We start from the raw sequence: 24,571 nt of genomic DNA, 5'->3' as shown, positions 1-24,571 counted from the left end.
GAGCATCGACCTAGGAACCAGGAGGTCAGGGTTCGATTCCTGGTCAGGGCACAGGCCAGGGTTGTGGGCTGGATCCCCAGTGGGGGGTGTGCAGAAGGTGTCCAGTGGGGAGGAACCTGGGGTGGGCATGGGAAGTGGGTATGCGCCATGTCCCTCAGAGTGGACGAACAGCCCAAGAGACCCTCCCATGCCATCATGGTCTCGCCAAGCCTGTGCCCAGCCCACACGTGACCATGATGTGGGTGTATGCACGTATATGCGTCTGTACCTGTGTGTGCATATGTGTGTGTGTATGTGCATTTGTGCATTCGTGGGCATGTGTGTGCATGTGGTGTGGGTGGGGTGTAGGCTCTGCACCCTCACCCAGCCAAACGTCCCCTTAGATGCCTGCTCACTCATGACTAAGAACCACATTCATTTCAGAAATCATCGATGCCATTTCCCCCCCCGTATTTATTCTCTTACAGTGGTGCCTCGCATAAAGAACGCCTCGCACAGCGAACACTGCACACAACGAACTTCATTTCATGATTCATACAATGAACTTCGTTTCACACAACGAAGTCGCCCGAGCTTCCACGACCGCTTTGCCCGAGCTTCCACGACTGCTTCGCCCGAGCTTCCACGATCGCTGCCGATGTATTGCATCCTTCCGCGCAGGCAGTCGTTAGTCACTGCGCTTAACTTAAGCACGCATCGCGGCAATCGTTCTTCATTACGAATTAAATCACGCACGTATCACGGCAGTCGTCCTTTTAAGTTAAACTCAATATTTTTTTTATATCATGGCTTCTAAAAAAAGCAGGAAGGTGATTTCTGTTGAAATGAAACAGGACAATGCTCAAAGGGAAGCGTCATCTGATAATGAGGAGCAACAATCAAACAATCAACCAATCCCAACTGCTGACATCAAGAACATCCTGGTCAAATGGAAAGCAGTTCAGGAGTTTACCAATGCCCACTATCCGGATTCAGCTGAAGCAAACAGGATCAACGATCTTTACTCCGATACTCTTGTCCGTTATTTCCGGCAGATGTTGGAGAAAAGAGAAAAACAAACGACTTTGGACAGGTTTTTCATGAAACCATCGGCCAAAAAGCAGAAAATAGATGAAGATGTGCAAGATTCGGTAGACTCTACTTAGTCTGTCTTAAAATTAAAAAAATGTGTGTTTTTTTTAAAAAAAATTATGTTTTTAGATGTATCTAAATAAAAATAATAACAAAAAAATTTATCTTTTTTTATGTCATCTTAGCATATTTTATGCTACAGAACGAATTATTTTTTTTTAACATGTATTGTTATGGGAAAACACGTTTCACATAACGAACTTTTCGCATAACAAACTTGCTCCTGGAACGAATTAAGTTCGTTGTGTGAGGCACCACTGTACTAAGTTTTGAGCATCTGTGGAGGCAGACACTGGGGACCAGGTACCGTGTGCCCCAGTGCCTCGTGCAGGGCTGCCATAGCTGGGTGTGTGAGAACATTTATTGATGAGCAAGGTGAAGCAGGATTCAGAGACAACGAGGCATCTGAGATTCACTGCATCGGTATGGCCCAGGTCCAAGGTCAACAAGTGGGAAATCGTTAGAGTCAGCTAAGAAGGTGGTTCCAACAGTCTCTGGGGAGAAGGTAGGGAATCACAGGACATGGGTGGAACCAGCTGGGTGACTGTAGGATTGTAAGTGGGTCAATGGAAAGAGCCACCAACTGCAGTGGGGTCTCTGGAAACTGCTGAACAACTGTAGCTGGGTTGCTAGAAACGGCTGGACAACAGAACTGGGTCTCTGGAAACAAGTATTATATGGGTGCTCTAAGGAGCTGGTGGACCGTAGGAAAGGCCACCTGGTTCATGAACCTCCTAGGTGTTGAGTAGGGGTCCCATCACTCCAGCTCTCCCCTCCAGGAGAAATGAAAAGATGGCGTCAAGAATGGGGTGATTCCTCGGGGAAGCCCCCCCTAATGGTGTTTCAGGCCTTTGCAAGAGGGACTTGTGGGGAATGGTGGCCTCTGGGGAGAGGTCAATGGGGAGGAAAGGAGACTTAGGTAATACTTTAAACAATAAAGAATTTAATTTTTTTAAAAAAAGGGTGATGTGTGTCTGTCGGAGCAGAGGCCAGGGGTTGGGTCAGCGTCTGGGGAGTTCTGCGTATGTGCTGGCAGCAGCTGGGGGCTCCGCGGGTGGTGGGGACACAGCCTGGGCTGCTCTGAGGGTGAGGGCCCGCTGGTCCAGCTGAGCGTATGTCACCTCCTGGGCGTCTCCCACAGCAGGGCTCTGAGGGAGAGAGCCAGGTGGGTTAGTGTGTGTGTGTGTGTGTGGTGGAGGGTGGGGGGGGCAAAGAGGTGGGGGGCTGTGGGAAGGACAGACTATGGCGGCCAGCTTCCACATGGCCCCTGTGGTCCCTCCTCCGGAATCTCCATTGGGGCGTTCCCTTCCCCACAGAATCAGAGTTGGGCTGTGTGACCTTAGAATACGACAGAAGGAGAGGGCATGCCACCTCCATGGAGAGGCCTCAAGACACATAGGATTTCTGCCCTTTCTCCCTCCCTGGGGCCCCACCCTCTGAGGGAGGCAGCTGCCATGGAGAACCCCACATGTGGAGGAACAGAGGCCTCCCACCCTCAGCCTATGAGGGTGCCATCTTGCACGTGGACCTGCAGCCCCAGTCCAGCCTTCAGATGAATGCAGCCCATCACCATGACAGCAGCCTCGTGAGAGTCCGTGAGCCAGAACCACCCGGCAATCTGCTTCTGAATTCCGACCCAAGAAACTACTGAGATCCTTGTGTGAAGCTGTTCAAGCCCGGGCACTTTGGCCCTGGCTGGTGTTTCCTGTGGTTAGAGAATTGACTGCAGAACGAAGGGTCACAGGTTCAATCCCGGCCCTGGTCGAAGCCCATGTGGGAGATAACCAGTCGATGTGTCTCTGTCACATTGATGTTTCTCTCTTTCTCCCTCTCCCTTTCTCCCTTCCATGCTTTTTGAAAAATCAATGAAAAAAATATCCTCAGGTGAGCATAAAAAAAAAAAAAAAAAAAAAAAAAAAAAACAAAAAACATTGGGGTATACAGAAATAGGTGATTAATCCAAGGACTTACTGGGCTCTGCAGCTCCCTCTTTTTTTCAGAAAGTGCATAGATTGTGGCCTCATCTGGGTTGGGGGGAAAGAACAACATTCAGTCATTGTTATGAACCTTTGGAGGCAAATTTGCCTGAAACCTCACGGGTTTAGGTCTCAACCTCCAGCTGCACCATCCAGTCATCTTGGCCCCTCCCCATTGCTTCCTCAATGGGCTCAATGCCACTCCCCTTACCCCAAGCAGTTCCCTCTCCTTGTCCCTTACCTGGTGTGCTCTCTGTGATGTCAGCAGCTTGGATAAGCCTGAGGAGAAAGAGCAAGAGAGTACAGGGGGTGGGGGTGGGGTGCTCTGGAGACCGAGACCTGAGAGGGGGTCTGTGGGTCATTCTCAGGTGTCCTCACCTCTCCTGGGGCCTCTGCTCTTCACCTTTGCTGTGGGAGGACTCTGAGGACAATCAGGGTGTGAATTAGGAGGGAGGCCATCTCCCCAGCACCCCACACAGCCTTCCCAGGTCACCCACCCTGACCCTGAGACCTACTGTGTTTTCTCTGATGCTGACGGTTGACTAAGAAGAGGACCAGCAGAAGGAGACAAAGGAGAAAGGCCACGGAGGTCCCAACAAGGATGTAAATGTATGTGCTCGACAGGCCTGGAAGGGTAGTGAAGATAGAACCACAATATCTGCAGGATGCATGTATGGAGCACCAACTGCATACCATGCAAATGCTGGGTGCCTATCATGTTCACACTGATGTATCTAATCTCCCACATGCCTGGAATGGGATCCTGTGGCATGGGATCTGCCGGAAGCCAATTCCAGCATGTCATAACTGCAAGAGTTTCATCAAAAGGTTGATGGAACTTGGGGACTCAACAAGGGCTGAGTCACATATGTTATCACTTGTTGGGAATGGCTAAAGGCACTTCCCCCAAACCTGAATAGGATGAGTGTTTGCTGCCAGACAGCTCAGGGCTTCTCAATCTACATGTTATTGCCTCCTATTGGCCATACACCTGAACAGCTGTGGGCTATTCCCCAATCTGACAATATCTCCACCTTGCCTTAGGACCATGGTAGGCAAACTGCGGCTCACGAGTCACATGTGGCTCTTTGGCCCCTTGAGTGTGGCTCTTCCACAAAATACCATGGCCTGGGCAAGTCTATTTTGAAGAAGTGGTGTTAGCAGAAGTTTAAGTTTAAAAATTTGGCTCTCCAACAAAATTTCAATGGTTGTACTGTTGATATTTGGCTCTGTTGACTTATGAGTTTTCTGACCACTGCCTTAGGACAATTTGTGTTAATAAAAAGCAAGGGGTCCTGAGTCAAGGAGAATCTCCTTTCTTCAGCCAGGTTCCTCTGACCCCCAATGCTTTTCAAAGTTATCTTTCATCTCTGGACTTCTACTTAATCTACACACAGCCTTTCTCCAGAATGCTGAACCCTTCTTAATGCTGGAACAAGAACTCTGGCAGGGACCCATCATCCTCATTTTATTAAACCACGGTCCTGAGTGGAGACAGAGGGTGTCGACAGAGTTGAGGTATGACCAACGCCGAAACCCATTCTTTCCCTTCCCCATGAGGCACACTCCGGGTCCAGGTCCTCTGTCCCCATCACTTACCGCGACTCCTATTGTCCTGTGACTGGGGCCGTGTGTCTCCTAGGAGTGAGGAACCAGGAGGACATGTGTCTAAGTCCCGAGCTGGATAGAGGAGGCTCTGAGTCTCTAGGCCCCCCTGGGGAGGTCTCCTCACCCTGGGGCCCTCAGCTGCTCCCTCCAGGACTGTTCTGCCTATGGGACTTTCTGAGGGAATGGAAATGCCCTGCATTTGTCCTGTCCAAATTAGTACCCGAGGGTCACTGTATCCACTGGCATTTAACTGAAATAAATTTAAAATCCAGATTCTCAGCCCAGGCCGGCATGGCTCAGTGGTTGTCGATCTATGAACCAAGAGGTCACAGGTTTGAATCCCAGTCAGGGCACATGCCCAGGTTGTGGGCTCCATCCCCAGTATGGGGCGTGCAGGATGCAGTCTATCAATGATGCTCTCATCATGAATGTTTCATTCTCTCTCCCTCTTGCTTCCTCTCTGAACTCAATAAAGATATATTTTTTAGAAAAGAGCCAGAGCCTCAGCTGCACTAGCCACATTTCCACGGAGGCGGGAGAGGCTCCCGCCACCACCACTGTCCTCGCCAGCCATGAGCCTGTCTTCTGGCTGAGTGGCACTCCCCTGTGGGAGTTCACTGACCCCATGGGGGCAGCTCCTGTGTTGAGCGTCTACCCCCTGGTGGTCAGTGCCCATCATAGCAACTGGTCGTCCCACTGTTTGTTGATTTGCATATTAGCCTTTTATTATGTAACATATGCATTTCTTATTGTTTATTCTAATTAATTCTCCCCACTAGAGTTGGGAGGATGGAGCCTGAGCCCCAGCACTGAGCCCCCCTCCGAAACCCCTCCAAGCTGAGGTCTCTACTCACCACCTGAGGAGTGGGTCTTTGTATGTGAGATGGAGGTGTAGCTGGGGGTGGAGCTGAGAACTCGGGGGGCTCCTGTGAACAGGGCAGGGAAAGGGCTGATGTTTTGTGGGGGTTCCTCCCACTGGGTTCCTCCCACTCAGCCTGGCCCCCCTCCACCCTGAGTATCCACCACCCACAGCCACATCTGTCCCTCACTCAATCCCAGATGGCACCTGAGCTATGGGGGGTCCATGAGCCAGTAGCTCTTGGCCTCCCAGAACCAGCAGGGAGCAGCTCCCATGAGGCCCAGGACATGGGGGGAGGGGGGTACCTGATGGACCCTGAGTCCAGGAGGTCTCTGGAATGACCACACACAGGGAAGGTCAGCTTCATCCCCCAAGTCCCTCAGAGCACTGCCCCACTCTGGCCATGCCCCAGGACCATGCCACTTGCCCATGGAGGGCGGACCCCAGGGGACACATTGCCTGGGCCCCTCAGAGCCTGGCCAGGGGAAAGGGCAGGGCACCCCCACCCTGAGAGGAAAGACTCAGGGCCCCTTGAAGGGTCTGTGCCCACCTGGTGGCTGGAAGCTCAGGCCCCACCCAGCCCAGCAGGGACAGCTCTGTGTCCCCTCTGAGGCGGAGCTCAGGGTCCAGGCCACCGTGGTGTCCAGATGGGACCAGACTCCCGGGCCCTGAGCCAGGGGTGAAAGCTGAGGGTCCTGTGTGCAGAGGGAGGGGAGTCCCAGGAATGGGGCTGAGCAGGGCAGGAGCCCGAGGACAGAGAAGGGGCCCTGGGACCCACCTGGGGGCCGAGTGGAGACGTCCTCCTCTGTCACCTGCAGGTCCAGGGGCTCACTGCGCTCAGACCACCTCTCATACCCTGGGTGATAGAGGCAGCGGTAACTCCCAGCAGTGTGTACAGTCATTGCTGGGATGTGGAATCTGGCCTCTGAGTCCTGAGATCCATCTTGAGGCACACTTTTATTATCAAAGACTTCTTGGCTTCCATTCTTCTCCAGGCGGAATAACTCAGCCCCAGCTGGGCCCCGGCACACGAAGGTCACAGGCCGTCCCCGGGGGATCACAAGGCCTGGCTCAGCCCTGAGGGAGGGCTTGGGCAGGGCCCCTGGGAGGAAGCAGAGCAGGATCTCAGGCTCCATGGTGAGGAAATCTCCAACCTCACACCGCCCGTATTTCAAACGAGCACCTCCATGGTTTATAACAAACTTGTAGAGCTGTGCAGCCCTCACCACAGCCCAGGTCTAGACCATTTGCACCATCTCTTCCCCCAAGAGACGACCCCTTTCCTCTCCAGAGACTCAGTTCTCATCCCTCCAGTGACTTCTTCACATGACACAAGTTCTGGTGTCATCATGGGCTTTTCTCAGGGGGACATGGGGAGTGTCAGAGCAGCCAGGTACCCTGGGCATGTTTCCGTGCCCACAGCCACTCACCAGGGGGACAGACAGGGCTGGGGGGGTGGGCTACAGGGTGAGGATGAGTAGGTTAGTCCTGGTGAGGGAGGTAGGAGTCTCAGAGGGTGTTTGTGAGCATCCCCAGCTTGGCTCAGACAAATGGGAGCGTCTGCAATGGGCTCTAAGGACAGAGTCTGATCCCACAATGCCCCGGGGTCTGCTTCTTGGTGATTCCAGGAGACTCCAATGCAAAGCCCTCCCCCAGTGTCACCCAAATTAGCCCACTTCACTCCTCCTGCTGGGCTGGGTCTGCAGGCAGATGGGGGAGATTGTGGGGACCAATGCAAGGCCCCATGGGAAGTCTGGTGGGTTTGGGGGTAGAGCTCCAGCCCAGACCTGCTCACATGACGCCAGTTGTGTGGACACCCCCCACCTGTGACTGCAGGGCATGTCCTCTGAGCAGCACTCACTGAGGTTCCCTCTGCATTCCCCAACCTCCCTCTCAGCCCATTTCCCCTTCCTTGGTGTTGAGGCTCCTGAAACCCCACGTGTATAAACTGGGCTGGGAGGGGAAGAGAGGGCTCTGGCCCTGAAACAGGAAGAAGGCATCCCAGTTACCCAATCCCTGAGAGAGATCCCTGGCCCAGCCCCACCACTCATTCCCTAATTCCTTCAGCCACAGCTCAGCTCCTGTCTCCTCTTCACAGATGCCTCCTTGTGCCTTTGGCCCACAAACAGGAGAAACACAGGAGGAACCCTGCCTTCTTGGGCGGAATGTGGGGAGAGGGGGCACAGGGCTGAGGAGGGGTTGTGCAACCCACAGCCATGTGCTGTAACACTGGCCCAGAGCTGAGTGTGCGAGGCTAGGGATCAGGCAAGCAGAGCTGACCTCTCAGAGGCAGAGGTGGGAGGCCCTGAGCTGATACCAGAGGGTCAGGGGGGAATGAGCCAAGCCCAGCACTGGGAGGGGGTCATGGTGGAGACAGAACATGGAGCTTTTGAAAATGACAAGAAGGCTGGGTTTCTGAAGGTCACTTAGCCAGAGGGCGTGAGGACAGAAAGATGCAGACAGGGAGAGAGGCTCAGGCTCATTCTAGCTGAAGACACACCAGGAGAGGAATCTAAGGAAAATCAATATTTTGCCTGAACATGAAACATGTGTGAAATACTCCATTTTAAAAGGGGACTCACCCTCCTGCGTGTGGATCATCTGGCCCAGACAGAGCACTGCAAGGGAAGGGCTGGTGAGGACAATGCCCAGGACCCGGGTCCTCCCCGGGCTGCAATCAGGGAGCCTTCCTGGAGGCAGTGAGCCTGGCAAGGAGAATCTCCCAGGCTCCCTCCTCAGCATCCCCTCTGAGCACAATCCTGCTTCCTGCTCTGGGTTTCCAGACCAACCCCCAACCCCCTCTTCCAATCGGGTGCTCAGTCAGACCCTGTCCCCATGTCCCGGCCCCTGCCTCTAGGACTGCCCCTGGTCAGGGCCAGCGCTGAGGGGCCAGGCCCCCAGGAGGGACAAGGAGTCTCCTGGGCCAGGGTCAGACTGAGCAGGGATGGAGACACCTCCCCCAGCCACCACCCCCTGGGCTCCTGGGAGCAGTCCCTCCGTCCAGGACTCACCGAGGCCCAGGAGGATGGAGGGCCGGGGCCCCATGGCCAGCCTCTCCACGTCTTCTCTGTCCTTGTCCACACGGAAGAGATGCGTCTGCCTGGCGGAGGGTCAGTGAATGTGCAGGGCGGCCTTAAAGGGGCCGGGTCATGTGCCTCGTTTCCGTGGTTTCTCATGAAGGGAGGCGGGGTGCTCCCAGCCCTAAACCTAGTTTCCCCTTTGTGAGTCCAGAGAGGCCTGGGTGATACTCATATGAAAAACAACATTTCTCATATGTCCACACAGCAGTTTTTAGCGATATATGTCCTAACAAGGCTCAACCCATGACATCAAACCCACATGGTATTAATTCACGAGCGATAGACAGGCATAGATGATAATGATAGATAGATGGATCGATAGATAGATAGTCCCTAGATGGATCCTACATAATTGGATTCTCAGATACATAGAAGTATAAGTTGTTACACAGATACACAAATTGATAGTTACATAGATAAATGCATAGATGCAAACATGGATATAGAGATAGTTACAAAGATACTTAATTACATAAACACATACTGGGATACGTACATAGCTATGCAGATTGTAAGACACATAATTATAGAAATACACAGAGTTGAATAGATATTTAGATAGATACAGAGATAGTTATGTAAATACAATACATGGATACTTAGATACATAGTTACACAGATTGATAGATACATAGAAAATTAGACGCATAGTTACACTGATACAATGATAGATAGTTATATACATAGATACTAAGATAAATTGTTACATATATAGATAGATACATAGTTACATAAATAATTAGATAGAAGAATTGTTACATAGATAGATATACAGATACAAAGATAGATACCTATATACACAGATGTTTAGATAAATTTTGAGATATATAGATAGATACATAAATGATCAGATAGATACATAGTTACATAGATAGATATACAGATACAATGATAAATACTGAGATACATAGAATCATAGTGGACAGTACTGGCTGGGAAACTTCCTGTCTTGCCCTCTGGCCCTCACAGGCTGACTGTCCCCAAACCACACATTTCCTGATGCAAAGGCTTCAGCTTCTCAGTGCACACAGGAAACCATAGAACTCTCCTGACACCTCCATGCGGTTCCTGGAGCAGCATAGAGCTGAGGGGGAGCCTGGAGGGACTCAGCCTGCTCTCCCCGCCCTCCCCCCCACCCCCCATGTACCCAGGGCAGGCGGCTCCCAGCTCAGGCTCTGAGCCCCCATCTCTGTGGCCCTTTGTGCCTGGTGAGACCCTGGCCTGCCAGCTGCCTCCATGTCCACAGGAGCGAATGCACTGAAGACACAGTCATGTGGGCAGGATTTCCGGGAAGGTTGAGTGTGCACAGAGCCACAGGGGCCTGGGCGGGTGGCCAGATTCTGGTCTGGATGTTGGTGTGTGTCCATGGGTCCATTGAGGGCCCAGAACACAGACACTGTGCCTAGGGAAGGTGGTTCCATAGCCTCTTCCCCCCTCACAACACTGAGGCACATCCTTGTGACCTCCCAGGGGAGGGGCCTCCCACCCCCAGGAGGAGCAGACAGAGGAGAGTCAGGACCTGGAGGAAAAGGCTGAGACTCTCAGGTCCCAGCCCAGGGGTGGCTGTGAGGCCGCAGCCCCAGGCAGGGCCCAGGCAGAGCTGGGCCACCTGGAGGGCAAAGGTGGGCGAGGGGAGGAAGGGGAACTTCTGTAATAGTGTCAACATTACAGATAAGATCCTCAGAATGGGGTAGGCGGACAGTTCTGCTGGAGTCTTTTCTGCACCAACAAGGGTTCAGGAATCTGGAGAAGGGCTGTGCATCATTGGACTAAAGAGACGAGAGAAGAAATAGGAATTTGGAAGGCATTTTGGAGGGCCAGACAGAAACTTGGTTCTAGTGACTAAGCTCCCTAAGTCTCCAGACCCCCTGTGATTTTATTCCCACATTTTGCCCTATAGCAAAGCAGATATATAAATCAAAGTAAGGTTTGGTAAACAGTAAAGGATTATCAGGTTGGGGGAACTGCCCTCAGCTGTCTGGCAGCAGGCAATAATAAGGCAAAACTTCAGCCCTGCTGTAGCTGTCCATCAGCCTTCTGATGAACTTCTCCTGTTTATTATGCTAACTTATAGAATTTGCAAACAGCATATACCTCTTTTTGTTTTAATAATTTTAGAAATCAATCACATTCATGTCCCTTTAAATTGCTTCCTGGTATCTGCATTAAGCTCCTTTCTGGGCCAACGGTTCTTTGATTCCTCTTCTCAATCACTGTCCAACAGATTTTCATGGGTTCCGCTCTCAGTCACTGTCCCCTGTGATATGACAGCAATGATATTCCAGTTCTGGATGGTGGACAAACAGTGATCAATGGCAATGCAGGTCCGACCTTGTTTGGCTTGTTCCTGGGCAGCCTGCACCGAGGCACAGCTGCTGACCGCTGGCACAGCAAGGCATCCTCACCATCCTCCCTCTCCGGACTGTTTCTCCTCTGTCTCCTCAGCCTATTGCTTGGGGCCACCGCCATCAGTGCCTGGAGCAGTCTGGTCAGTTCCACTCTTGGATCCATTGTGGCAGAAATCCACATGGGCTTGAGGGAGTTTTCTGGAAATAGATAAGCATATTCTCGACCAAAGGTTAATAAAGGAATCCTTTCTATAAACTAGACTCGGGATCTTTTCGTGTTTCCAAACCATTTTCCTTCGGCTTATTCTGATAGCATGTGTAATTCCACTGGAGGTTTGCCATTAGCATTACAAGTGAAACATTTCAAAGTAAAAAAATTGAAAGTAAGTAAGGCTTGATGTAATTTGCTTACTCCACTATCCCCCCTTTCTCTGTTTAAATAATGTCAAGTCCTATCTCCCCGAATCTCCAGAACCCCGGCTTTTTATTCCCACGCTAGCGGCCCAGTGCATGAAAATTCATGTACTGGTGAGCTGTGGTGTAGGGGTATATATTTGCTACAAAATTGCTCTCTATCACCCCCTGTGGCCACCTGATTGATTATATCAATTGTTACTGCCCCCTCTGACATTCCAGGAGCCCTCAGGTGCAGGAGGCAACTTGGCAATCAGGGGAAGGCGACACCCCATGATACCTCTGCTGCTGCCACTGCTGGCAGCGCAAGCCTCAGCCAGCCCTGGTTACTTGAGCCTTGGGCAGCCCTGGCTGGCTGGGAAGCCACCATCCAAGGCTTGCCTGCACCTCAGGCTGGCCCTGGGATGCTGGGTGCTGAGGGAATTGGAGGACTCTGGAGGCAGGCACGTGGAGCAGCCCAGCAGGACTGAGGGGACTGGGCATAGACATCTTGTGGCTTTGGGCACCACCATCTTTGAGGGCAGGGCACTCAGTTAGCATATTCCCTCCTTATTGGCTGTGGGCCCTGCCATTTTTTGCAAAGGCATGAGGATCAATTAGCATATTCTCTCTTTATTAGGCAGGATTTTGCCCTATAGCAAAGCAGATATACATATCAAAGGTACGGTTTGGTAAACAGTAAAGGATTATCAGGTTGGGGAAAGGGCCCTCAGCTATCTGGCAGCAGCAATAATAAAGCAAATCTTCAGCCCTGCTGTAGCTATCCATCAGCCTTCTGATGAACTTCTCACAGTTATTATGCTAACTACAATACTAGAATTTGGTTTTAGCAGTATTCAGTGGCATTTTTTACATTCATCATCTTGTGCAACCATTGCCTCTACTTCTTCTAAATTATTATCATCACTCCACCCCCAAAGATACTGTGTGCGCACTGTTTCCGTGCAGGTCTTTCCCAGGCACAGGACCAACAGGACTTGTATATACAGAGAGATGCACGTGGCAGGGTTGGCTCACACAGTTCAGGAGTCTGGCAAGGCCAAAATGTGCAGGGAGGGCTGATGGCAGGAGACCAGGAGAGCTTCTGTTGCCGTTCAAGCCCCAGGGAGTTGGCTGGCGGAGTCCAGGGGTCAGTCCTGCTATCTTCAGCCAATGCGAGGAGGCCCACCCACATGGTGGAGGGCAGTTTGCGTTCCTCCCATGACTTAGCGGCCCTGGGGGGGCTGGGTTGGGGATTGTGGTGATACCCACAACAGCGAGCTGAGGTTTCATCCCCCTCCCCAGCCCATATGGCATCTCACACACACAGAGAATGAAGAAATCTCACACCAGAAGATTGAAGCCAAAGTGTGGAAACTTTATTGCAAGCACATTGAGACTCCCACATGGGGAGAGGCTCAGTCATGGCTGCCCCTGAAGCCTGGGGTCTAGGGGTATATACTTGCTACAAACCTGCTCTCTATCGCCCCCTGTGGCCACCTCATGGATTCTCTCCATTGTTGTTGCCCAGAAGCAGACCTGAACCTTCTGGGTCCCTCTGCCTCAGCTCACCTGATTGTGGCAGCCCCTCCCTAGTTCCCCTGCCTCCCTTCTGAGTCTATAATAAAATCATCCTGTTATTTCTGTGAGGCTGGCTTCTGCAGTCAGGCAGGCTCAGGTGGCTAGGTCTGCCCTGCCTACATTCCACCGGCCTTTGTCTCCCCTGGACCCTGCCTTGTCTGCCTGCTGGTCAATCAGGCTGACTCCTCTCTATGGTCCTGGGAAGAGGAGGGGTTGAGGCCAAGCATCCTAACCCACGTGGGCCTGGGTGTTCTTGTCCTTGAAAAACAGCGGGGGCAGATCTGGGTGTCCTGGGCTCCAGCGTGAGCCTTGGGGCACTCAGGGAGCTCCCTGTTGGTGCCCCGGGGTCCCCTCTCTCTGGGGGGGGCTCCCTTGTGGTTACTCCTGTGGTCGCTGTGGGGCCCCACTGGCTGAGCCCAGCTTCCACCAGAATCGCCAGCAGGATCAGCAGGACCACGCCCGCCAGGCACAGGCGGATGCTGTTCTCCACCTTGTAGTCCCGGGAGGCGGGGCCTGGAAGCAGAGGGCAGGGGTCACTGACAGGTGAACACCACCCGGCCAGGCCAGGCCCTAGGAGGCAGGAGCCCATGCCCAGCAGAACCCTGAGGAGGGGACGCCCCAGGCTGAGGTCCCCCCTCCCCAGCCCAGGCTCCAAGTGGGGGAGCAGAGGTCTCCAAGGGGCTCCTGTAAAGGGGCGGAGCAAGCACTGAGCCCAAGGTCCTCTCCCTCTGCCCCACTCACCTGGCCCTTCCCCTCCCACAGCGCCCACACCTGGCCACTTGCTCTGCCCCTCCCAGTAGAAAGGACCACCCGACACGCCCCTGAAGGGCTCAGGGAGACGAGGGCACCCAGATGGCACCCTCTCTGCTTCCGCTTGTCTGAGTGGCCGGCCACCCCTCAGGACAACATCCTATTAGCACAGGAAGCTGGTCCTGGCCCCTGGACACACGGGGTGGGAGCCCCCTGACCCGGCCACAGGGTCACTGGGCCTGGATCCTGAGGTCACCTCACCCGGCCACTGTGCCACCCACAATCCCCCAGGGCAGGGAGGTCACAGCGTCAGGATCAACTAGGTGGACACCCCTGGCCAGGCAGATGGGGTTCACCCCTGGGCATGTGCTCTCCCCCATGGGAAGTCTGAGTCACAGCAGGATGAGGAGAGAGGAGAGAGGAGACACTTGGACTTGAAGAATTTCCCCTTTCTCCCTCCCTCATCGTTTCTCCCTCCTTCTCTCTCTCCATCACTCTCCATGTCCTTGCTGGACTCTCAGTTCACCTCAGGGTCTGACCACCCCAGGCCAGGAGCAAGTCATATCCAAAAAAATACCCCAAAGCACCGTGCCTCTCTGGTCAGGGATCCCATGGACCACAGGACTTACCCATGAAGGGCGGACCCCAGGGGACACATTGCCTGGGCCCCTCAGAGCCTGGCCAGGGGAAAGGGCAGGGCACCCCCACACTGAGGGGAAGGACTCAGGGCCCCTTGAGGGGGTCTGTGCCTACCTGGTGGCTGGGAGCTCAGGCCCCACCCAGCCCAGCAGGGACAGATCTGTGCCCCTCTGAGGTGGGGCTCAGGGTCCAGGCCACCGTGGTGTTCAGATGGGACCAGACTCCAGGGCCCTGAGCCAGGGGTGAAGGCTGAGGGTCCTGTGTGCAGAGGGAGGGGAGCCCCAGGGCTGGGGGTGAGCAGGAGGGCAGGAGCCCGAGGACAGATACGCGGCTGGGACAGGGGTTGCGGGGCCCTGGGACCCACCTGAGGGCCGAGTGGAGATGTCCTCCTCTGTCACCTGCAGGTCCAGGAGCTCACTGGGCTCAGACCAGATATTGGACCCTTGATTGTAGAGGCAGCGGTAACTCCCGGCAGTGTAGTGACTCACCGCGGGGATGCGGAATCTGCCCGCTGAGCCCTGAGAACCACCTTGAGACACACTTTTCAGAACATCATACATAGTTCCTTCAACTTGCTCAAGGCGGAATAACTCAGCCCCCGCTGGGCCCCGGCACACGAGGGTCACAGCCGTCCCTCGGGGAAGCACAGGACCTGGCTCGGCCACGAGGGAGGGCCTGGGCATGGGCCCTGGAAGGAAGCAGAGAGGAGGGAATCAGAGACCATGGTGAATCAGGGAATGGTCCTTCTCTGGGAGCGGCCGAGGACACAGAGACCCTGGCCTGGCCTCTGGGCATCCGGACGCCACATCCTCCTTGGAGTCTGAGCAGCACTCGCTAGCCAGGCTCAGTGCCTCGTAACAGACAGCGCCATAACGATGATGGCTTGTCTCATTTTCGATTCTTACAAGTATATTTCCGGTAGGACATGATCTCACTCATCTGGGGGAAATGGTGAACAACATGGACAGATGAACAAGAACAGACCCAGGGACAAGGAGCCATGGGTCAGACAGTTGGACCTCAGAGGGAGGGTGGGGATAAAAGGGAGACATCAACCAAAGGACTTGTGTGCACACCTAGGAGCCTAACCAGGGGTCAAGGACAATAGGCGGGTGTGTGTGTGTGTGTGTGTGTGTGTGTGTGTGTGTGTGTGGCATGCGTGGGGGGAGGATTGGAATGCTGGATTGAGGACAAATATGTGATACGCTAATCAATAAAGAGATTAATTTTTAAAATTAAAAAGAAAAAGAAAAAAAAGAAAAAAAGAAAAGGAAAATAAAATAAAATAAAATAAAAAATAAAATAAAATAAGACAGCACTGCCCCCTGCCCCCCAGCAGCACCGTGCAGCCTGGGCCCATGTCTGTGAAGATGGCCCCGGCCGCTCTGAGGTGAGATGTGAGGGACGGGCAGGAAGCAGCAGATAGCTGAGCGGTCAGGGGAGGCGGGGAAGGGAGGGTGGGTGCCAGGGGGCGCGCATTAGGGTGGGAGAAGGTCGTGAGCGTGGGGTGAGCTTGGTGTGTGAGATGCGGAAAGGAAGCCAGGGCTGTGGCTGAGGGAGACTTGGCCTCGGGACACACAGGGAGGAGGGATCTGACAAGACCTCCATTTGGCCAGGGAAGGGTTCTGCGTGGGAAGTGACGTCATCAGATTTGATGTTTCTAAATCCGACCCCAGGAGGGAGAAGTTGGAGCGGAGCAGGCAGGGGGGAGGGGGGTGAAGGGGAAGCCCCTGGTGGCCCGGGGACCTGCTGTGGAGCTGAGAGCTCGGCTGGGCTGGGATGTGTGGGCTCTCGTGAGGACATGTGAGGGCACTGGTGACACCCCGGGGTGTGGGATGGGGTGACAGAGGGAGGGGAAGAGTGTGTGTGTGTGGGGGGGCGGACAGATGACTGTGACATATGGTCCTGGACTGAGGCCCGACCCTGAGGACACAGTAGGCAGGTGAGGAAGAGGAGGCAGGTGACAGGGGCAGGAATCAGCATCCAGTTTTGCATTTCCTAGGCCTCAGGTCTGAGGGAATCAGGGCGGATGCCCAGTGGGGTTGGGAGCATCAGTCAGGTGTGTTAGGAGGCACATTTGCTGGTGCCACTTGGGGTGTGAGTCCCCCCCCCCCCCACTCCATCCTCCCTCCCTTTAATCCACAGGATGCCCTTGGGGTGGGTGGGGGGAGGAGCTGGGCAGGAGTGACTCACCTTCCTGCGTGTAGATCACCCGGGCCAGACAGAGCACTGCAAGGAAAGCCCCTGTGAGATGGTCGCCCACCACCCACCCGGTTCCTCAAACGGGGTCCAGGCCCCTGAGCTACAGGAAGGACCGCCTCTTCTGCCACCTCCCACACCCCTGGTCAGCCTGGCTCCCCCGGGGTAGCTCCCCCTGCTGCAGCAGGGTCCACACGGGTTCCCAGGAGGCCTCCCACCACGCCCCCTCTGCCCCTGTGTGTGTGTGTGTCTGACCAGTCCCCCTCCCGGGGTCCGGAACAGCCCGGGTCTCTCCCCTGGAGCTGGGGCCCAGGTGACACAGAGGAAGCAGAGCCTGAAGGCTGAGGGGGATCTTGGGGATTGGGGGCAGGTGGGGCCTGGGTGCCCCTCGGAGTCCCGCCCCTCTGCCCTGAGGCCCTCCCCCCCAGCAATCGGACTCACCCAGGCCCAGGAGGGTGGAGGGATGGGGGTACATGAGTAGCCTCACAATAGCTTCTCTGCCCTGGTGCCTGTGAGGCGGGCAGGGCCCGGCCGGCGAGGAAGTGTGCAGGGGTCCCGGCTCTTTTCCGTGGCCTCTCAGGAAGGGAGTGTGGCCGCTCCCGGACCCATGTGCCCCTATTTGGAGAACCTGAGCGGCCAGGGTTTCCGGGAGGCATTGCAAGAGAGATGTTTCCTCACCAGGCTGAGCCCATGCCCAGCGGAAGGCCACAGAGAAGTAACTCATCAGAGACAGACACACAGGACAGAAGGATGGATGGCTGGATGACCCATAGAGACTCAGACACACAGACCTACAGTAACACACATACACAAAGGGGTAGTGACATGGGTGGATGCATAGGTGCCTCGATGGATGTCGAGATAGTCACATAGACACTGAGAGACACGGACACATAGACAGAAACTAACGTACATCTGTATATATAAAAGCCTAAATGACCACAGGACAAGTTGACCGGTTGCTTTGATGAACACTGACCACCAGGGGACAGATTCATGACACTGGAACTGCCCCCTGCTGGTCAGGGCACTCTCACAGCTAACCTCCTGTGGCCAGCCAACTTCTTGCAGCCCCTCGCAGCCACTGGCCAAACTCCCAGGGTCCCTACCCCTGGCCAGCTGGCCCTTCCCGCCCAAAAGGCCCCAATTGCTGGCCAGCCAAGGGACCCTTCTCATGCACAAATTCATGCACAGGGGCCTTTAATAGATATACTCTTTACCAAACTTTACCTTTGATAGGTATATCTGCTTTGCTATAGGGCAAAATGTGGGAATAAAAACCCAGGGGGTCTGGAGACTTAGGGAGCTTAGTCACTAGAACCAAGTTTCTGTCTGGCCCTCCAAAATGCCTTCCAAATTCCTATTTCTTCTCTGGTCTCTTTAGTCCAATGATGCACAGCCCTTCTCCAGATTCCTGAACCCTTGTTGGTGCAGAAAAGACCCCAGCAGAACTGTCCGCCTACCCCCTTCTGAGGATCTTGTCTGTCTTATTGACACTATTACAGAAGTTCCCCTTCCTCCCCTCGCCCACCTTTGCCCTCCTGGTGGCCCAGCTCTGCCTGGGCCCTGCCTGGGGCTTCGGCCTCACAGCCACCCCTGGGCTGGGACCTGAGAGTCTCAGCCTTTCCCTCCAGGTCCTGACTCTCCTCTGTCTGCTCCTCCTGGGGGTGGGAGGCCCCTCCCCTGGGAGGTCACAAGGATGTGCCTCAGTGTTGTGAGGGGGAAGAGGCTATGGAACCACCTTCCCTAGGCACAGTGTCTGTGTTCTGGGCCCTCAATGGACCCATGGACACACACCAACATCCAGACCAGAATCTGGCCACCTGCCCAGGCACCTGTGGTTCTGTGCAAACTCAACCTTCCCGGAAGTCCTGCCCACATGACTGTGTCTTCAGTGCATTCGCTCCTGTGGCCATGGGGGTGTTCAGTGTGACATAACCAAAGGCAGCTGGCAGGCCAGGGTCTCACCAGGCACAAAGGGCCACAGAAACAGTAGCTCAGAGCCTGAGCTGGGGGCCGCCTGCCCTGGGTGCATGGGGGGTGGGGGAGAGGGTGGGGAGAGCAGGCTGAGTCCCTCCAGCCTCCCCCTCAGCTCTATGCTGCCCCAGGAACCAAGTGGAGGTGTCAGGAGAGTTCTATGGTTTCCTGTGTGCACTGAGAAGCTGAAGCATTTGCATCAGGAAATGTGTGGTTTGGGGACAGTCAGCCTGTGAGGGCCAGAGGGCAAGGCAGGAAGTTTCCCAGCACGTACTGTCTACTACGATTCTATGTATCTCAGTATCTATCATTGTATCTGTATATCTATCTATGTAACTATGTATCTATCTGATCATTTATGTATCTATCTATATATCTCAAAATTTATCTAAATATCTGTGTATATAGGTATCTATCATTGTATCTGTATATCTATGTAACTATGCATCTATTTATTTATCTATGTAACTATGTATCTATCTAATAATTTATATATCTATGTATCTATCTATCTGTGTAACTGTGTCTAAGTATCTATGTATATACATAAGTATCTCTGTATCTATCTAAATATCTATCTATTCAACTGTCTGTATTTATATAATTATGTATCTGACCATCTACATAGCTATATATATACCCCAGTATATGTTTATGTAATGAAGTATCTTTGTAACGATCTCTATATCCATGTTTGCATCTATGCATCTATCTGTGTAACTATCAATTTGTGTATCTGTGTAACAACCTTATACCTCTAGGTATCTGAGGATCCAGCTATGTAGGATCCAGCTAGGGACTATCTATCTATCTATCTATCTATCTATCTATCCATCTATCTATCATCATCATCATCTATGCCTGTCTATTGCTGGTGAATTAATACCATGTGGGATTGATGTCATGGGTTGAGTCTGGTTAGGACAGATGTCACTACAAACTGCTGTGTGGACATATGAGAAATTTAGTTTTTCATATGAGTAGCACCCAGGCCTCTCTGGACTCACAAAGGGGAAACTAGGTTTAGGGCTGGGAGCACCCCGCCTCCCTTCATGAGAAACCACGGAAACGAGGCACATGACCCGGCCCCTTTAAGGCCACCCTGCACATTCACTGACCTGCAGGGCCCTGTCCTCCCTCTCCCAGGCAGACACAACTCCTCCGGGTGGACAAGGACAGAGAAGACAGGGAGAGGTTGGCCATGGGCCCCCAGCCCTCCACCCTCCTGGGCCTCGGTGAGTCCTGGACGGAGGGATTGCTCCCAGGAGCCCAGGGGGTGGTGGCTGGGGGAGGCGTCTCCATCCCTGCTCAGTCTGACCCTGGCCCAGGAGACTCCTGGACCCTCCTGGGGGCCTGGCCTCTCAGCGCTGGCCCTGACCTAAGTGTGACCCCGGGAGGGTCAGTCCTAGAGGCAGGGGCCCGGTCTTGAGGACAGGGTTCTGACTGAGGGCCTGATTGGAGGAGGGGGGGGGGTTGGTCTGGAAACCCAGAGCAGGAAGCAGGATTGTGCTCAGAGGGGATGCTGAGGAGGGAGCCTGGGAGATTCTCCAGGCCAGGCTCACTGCCTCCAGGAAGGCTGCCTGATTGCAGCCCGGGAAGGACCCGGGTGCTGGGCGTTGTCCTCACCAGCCCTTCCCTTGCAGTGCTCTGTCTGGGCCAGATGATCCACACGCAGGAGGGTGAGTCCCCCTTTTAAATGAAGTTTTTCATACATGTTTCATGTTCAGGCAAAATGTTGATTTTCCTTAGATTCCTCTCCTGGTGTGTCTTCAGCTGGAATGAGCCTGAGCCTCTCTCCCTGTCTGCATCTTTCTGTCCTCACGCCCTCTGGCTAAGTGACCTTCAGAAACCCAGCCTTCTTGTCATTTTCAAAAGCTCCATGTTCTGTCTCTACCATGACCCCCTCCCAGGCTGAGGGCTCCTGTGCTGGGCTTGACTCATTCCCCCCTGACCCTCTGGTCTCAGCTCAGGGCCTCCCACCTCTGCCTCTGAGAGGTCAGCACTGCCCCCTCGTCCTGAGTCTCCACACTCACCTTGAGCCTTCCATACTCACCCTGAGTCTCCATACTCACCCTAATCCCCCACATTCACCCTGAGCACCCACACTCACCCTAATCCCCCACATTCACCCTGAGCACCCACACTCACCCTAATCCCCCACATTCACCCTGAGCACCCACACTCACCCTAATCCCCCACATTCACCCTGAGCACCCACACTCACCCTAATCCCCCACATTCACCCTGAGCACCCACACTCAACCTGAAACCCCACACTCACCCTGAGGCCCCCCCCACTCTCACCCTGTGCCCCCTCTCCCCTCCTGCCCAAGAAGGCCGGGGTCCTCCTGTGTTTTTCCTGTTTGTGGGGCCAAAGGGACAAGGAGGCGTCGGTAAAGGGGAGACAGGAGCTGAGCTGTGGCTGAAGGAACGAGGGAATGAGTGGTTGGGCTGGGCCAGCTCTGTCTCTCAGGGTTTGGGTAACTGGGATGCCTTCTTCCTGTTTCAGGGCCAGAGCCCTCTCCTCCCCTCCCCGCCCAGTTTACACACTTGGGGTTGCAGGAGCCTCCGTCACAAGGAAGTATAAATGGGCTGAGAGGGAGGTTGGGAAATGCAGAGGGAACCTCAGTGAGTACTGCTCAGAAAACGTGCCCTGCAGTCATGGGTGGGGGTGTTCACACAACTGGGGTCCTGTGAGCAGGTCTGGGCTGGAGCTGTACCCCCACCCCCTTTTTCTCTAGACTTCCCTTGGGGCAATGCAGCCCCCATTGGTCCCCACAATCTCCCCCACTGCCCTCAGACCCGTCCAGGTCTCTCCCACCATCTCAGACTCCAGTGTCCCTGTGCCCAAGAGTGACCTTCTCATCCTCACCCTCTGCCCCCTCCCAGCCCTGTCTGTCCCCCTGGAGAGTGGCCGTGGGGACAGCTGCTCAAACAGCTCCCGGTCCCTTGAGGAAAGCCCATGAGGCCACCACATCTTGGTTAGTGTCAGGTGGGGAAGTCACTGGATGATGAGAACTCAGTCCTCTGGAGGGGCAGAGAGCATGGTCTCTTAGGAAAGGGGTGGTGAAGTGGCTTAAAATTAAATTGCAGACACAGTTGCACAGTTCTGCAAATTTGCTAAAAACATTAATGTGCACTCTTGAAACACGGGCCGTGTGAGGTTGGAGATTTCCTCACAATGGAGCCTGAGATCCTGCTCTGCTTCCTCCCAGGGGTTCAGCCCAAGCCCTCCCTCAGGGCCGAGCCAGGCTCTGTGATCCCCCGGGGACGGCCTGTGACCTTCGTGTGCCGGGGCCCAGCTGGGGCTGAGTTATTCCGCCTGGAGAAGGATGAAAGACGTGTACCCCCTTATCAGAGAAGTGTGTCTCAAGATGGTCGGCAGGGGAGAGAGGCCAGATTCCAAATCTGCGCGCTGTGAATGAACACACTGCCGGGCGTTATAGCTGCCTCTACAACCAAGGGTCCCACTGGTCTGAGCGCAGTGAGCCCCTGCAGCTGCAGGTGACAGAGGAGGACGTCTCCACTCGGCCCCCAGGTGGGTCCCAGGGCCCCGCACCCTGTCCCAGCCGCGTCTCTGTCCTAGGGCTCCTGCCCTCCTGCTCACACCCAGTCCTGGGGCTCGCCTCCCTCTGCACCCAGGACCCTCAGCCTTCACCCCTGGCTCAGGGACCTGGGGTCTGGTCCCATCTGGACACCACGGGGCCTGGACACAGAGCTGTCCCTGCTGAGCTGGGTGGGGCCTGAGCTTCCAGCCCCCAGGTGGGCACAGACCCTTTTAAAGGGCCCAGAGTCCTTCTTTTCTTCTCTCTCCTTTTTTTTTTAATAATTAATATATATATATATATATATATATATATATATATATATATATATATATATATTATTGATTTTTTACAGAGAGAGAGGAAGAGAGAGGGATTGAGAGCTAGAAACATCGATGAGAGAATCATCAATCAGCTGCCTCCTGCACACCCACCACTGAGGATGTGCCCTCAACCAATGTACATGCTCTTGACCGGAATCAAACTCCTGACTCTTTGGTCTGCAGGCTGACACTCTATTCACTGAGCCAAACCGGTTCCGGCCAGAGTCCTTCTTTTCAAAATGTGGGTGCCCTGCCCTTTCCCCTGGCCAGGCTCTGAGGGGCCCAGGCAATGTGTCCCCTGGGGTCCGCCCTCCATGGGCAAGTCCTGTGGTCCACGGGGGTCCCTGACCTGAGTGGGACGGTGCTTTGGGGTATATTTTAGGATGTGGCTTGCCCCTGCCTAGTGTGGTCAGACCCTGAGATTAACTGGAGTCAGAGTCCAGCAAGGATATTGAGAGGGATGGAGGAACAGAAGGAGGGAGAAATGAGGGAAGGAGAAAGGGGAAATTCTTCAAGTCCAAGTGTCTCCTCTCTCCTCTCTCCTCATCCTGCTGTGACTCAGACTTCTCATGGGGGGGAGCACATGACCGGGGTGAATCCCATCCGCCAGGCCTTGGGGTGTCCACCTAGTTGATCCTGACCCTGTGACCTTCCTGCCATGGGGGACTGTAGGTGGCACAGTGGCCAGGTGAGGTGAGCTCAGCGTCCAGGTCCTCTGACCCTGTGGCCGGGTCAGGTTGCTCCCACTCCATGTGTCCAGGGGCCAGGACCAGCTGCCTGTGCTAATGGGATGTTGTTCTGAGGGGTGGCCAGCCACTCAGACAAGCGGAAGCAGAGCGATGCCATCCGGGTGCCCTCGTCTCCCTGAGCCCTTCAGGGGCGTGTTGGGTGGTCCTTTCTACTGGGAGGGGCAGAGCAAGTGGCCAGGTGTGGGCGCTGTGGGAGGGGAAGGGCCAGGTGAGTGGGGCAGAGGGAGAGGACCTTGGGCTCAGTGCTTGCCCCGCCCCTTTACAGGAGCCCCTGGAGACCTCTGCTCCCCGACTTGTAGAGCTGTGGGCTGGGGAAGAGGGACATCAGCCTGGGACGTCCCGTCCTCAAGGCTCTGCTGGGCATGGGCTCCTGTCTCCTAGGGTCACTGACAGGGTGGTGTCCACCTGTCAGTGACCCTGTCCTCTGCTTCTAGGCCCCGCCTCCCAGAACTACAGTGTGGAGAACAGCATCAGCCTGATTCTGGCGGGCGTGGTCCTGCTGATCCTGGTGGCGATTCTGGTGGAAGCTGGGCTCAGCCAGCGCAGGACCCCACAGCGAACACAGGAGTAACCACAAGGGAGCCCCTCCCCCCAGAGAAAGAGGACCCCAGGGCGCCAGCAGGGAGCTCCCTGAGTGCCCCAAGGCTCACGCTGGAGCCCAGGACACCCAGATCTGCTCCCACTGTTTTTCAAGGACAAGAACACCCAGGCCCACGTGGGTTAGGATGCTTGGCCTCAACCCCTCCTCTTCCTAGGACCCTAGAGAGGAGTCAGCCTGATTGACCAGCAGGCAGACAAGGCAGGGTCCAGGGGAGACAAAGGCCGGTGGAGTGTAGGCAGAGCAGACCTAGCCACCTGAGCCAGCCTGACTGTGGAAGCCAGCCTCACAGAAATAACAGGATGATTTTATTATAGACTCAGAAGGGAGGCAGGGGAACTAGGGAGGGGCTGCCACAATCAGGTGAGCTGAGGCAGAGGGACCTAGAAGGTTCAGGTCTGCTTCTGGGCAACAACAATGGAGAGGATCCATGAGGTGGCCACAGGGGGCGATAGAGAGCAGGTTTGTAGCAAGTATATACCCCTAGACCCCAGCCTTCAGGGGCAACCATGACTGAGCCTCTCCCCATGTGGGAGTCTCAATGTGCTTGCAATAAAGTTTCCACACTTTGGCTTCAATCTTCTGGTGTGAGATTTCTTCATTCTCTGTGTGTGTGAGATGCCATATGGGCTGGGGAGGAGGGATGAAACCTCATCTCGCTGTTGTGGGTATCACCACGATCCCCAACCCAGCCCCCCAGGGCCACTAAGTCATGGGAGGAACGCAAACTGTCCTCCACCATGTGGTTGGGCCTCCTCGTATCTACTGAAGAGAACAGGACGGACCCCTGGACGCCGCCGGCTGACTCCCTGGGG

The 24,571-nt window shown here is 54.5% G+C and overlaps 2 protein-coding genes across 3 annotated transcripts; one reads left to right on the top strand and one right to left on the bottom strand.

Annotated features, from left to right (window-relative positions):
* Positions 1 to 1,474: 1,474 nt before the first annotated feature.
* Positions 1,475 to 17,361, bottom strand: LOC118715925 (leukocyte-associated immunoglobulin-like receptor 1). The gene is made up of 11 exons (XM_045579672.1): positions 17,006 to 17,361; positions 16,559 to 16,594; positions 14,730 to 15,053; positions 6,353 to 6,676; positions 5,570 to 5,641; positions 4,707 to 4,745; positions 3,623 to 3,733; positions 3,486 to 3,528; positions 3,349 to 3,386; positions 3,103 to 3,155; positions 1,475 to 2,279 (listed from the first exon to the last, which is right to left on the bottom strand). The coding sequence occupies exons 1-11, from the start codon at positions 17,286 to 17,288 to the stop codon at positions 2,133 to 2,135; spliced, it is 1,470 nt and encodes a 489-aa protein (XP_045435628.1). The 5' UTR covers positions 17,289 to 17,361; the 3' UTR covers positions 1,475 to 2,132.
* A 2,151-nt stretch (positions 17,362 to 19,512) lies between these two features.
* On the top strand, positions 19,513 to 24,334 carry LAIR2 (leukocyte associated immunoglobulin like receptor 2). 2 transcript variants are annotated; one of them, XR_004987011.2, is made up of 4 exons: positions 19,513 to 19,776; positions 20,185 to 20,220; positions 21,757 to 22,079; positions 23,593 to 24,334. XR_004987011.2 is itself a non-coding variant. In XM_036432482.2 (3 exons), the coding sequence occupies exons 1-3, from the start codon at positions 19,743 to 19,745 to the stop codon at positions 21,960 to 21,962; spliced, it is 276 nt and encodes a 91-aa protein (XP_036288375.1). In that variant the 5' UTR covers positions 19,537 to 19,742; the 3' UTR covers positions 21,963 to 22,238. The 2 variants fall into 2 exon arrangements, 1 of the variants encoding a protein (XP_036288375.1); XM_036432482.2 differs by lacking the exon at positions 23,593 to 24,334 and having other exon boundaries at positions 19,537 to 19,776; positions 21,757 to 22,238.
* Positions 24,335 to 24,571: the final 237 nt, after the last annotated feature.

The sequence above is a fragment of the Pipistrellus kuhlii genome, unplaced genomic scaffold (genome assembly GCF_014108245.1).
Source record: "Pipistrellus kuhlii isolate mPipKuh1 unplaced genomic scaffold, mPipKuh1.p scaffold_m20_p_111, whole genome shotgun sequence".
Classification (NCBI taxonomy): Eukaryota; Metazoa; Chordata; class Mammalia; order Chiroptera; family Vespertilionidae; genus Pipistrellus; species Pipistrellus kuhlii.
The sequence above is the reverse complement of the archived record's forward strand: the minus strand, read 5'-3'. Positions and strand labels throughout refer to the sequence as shown.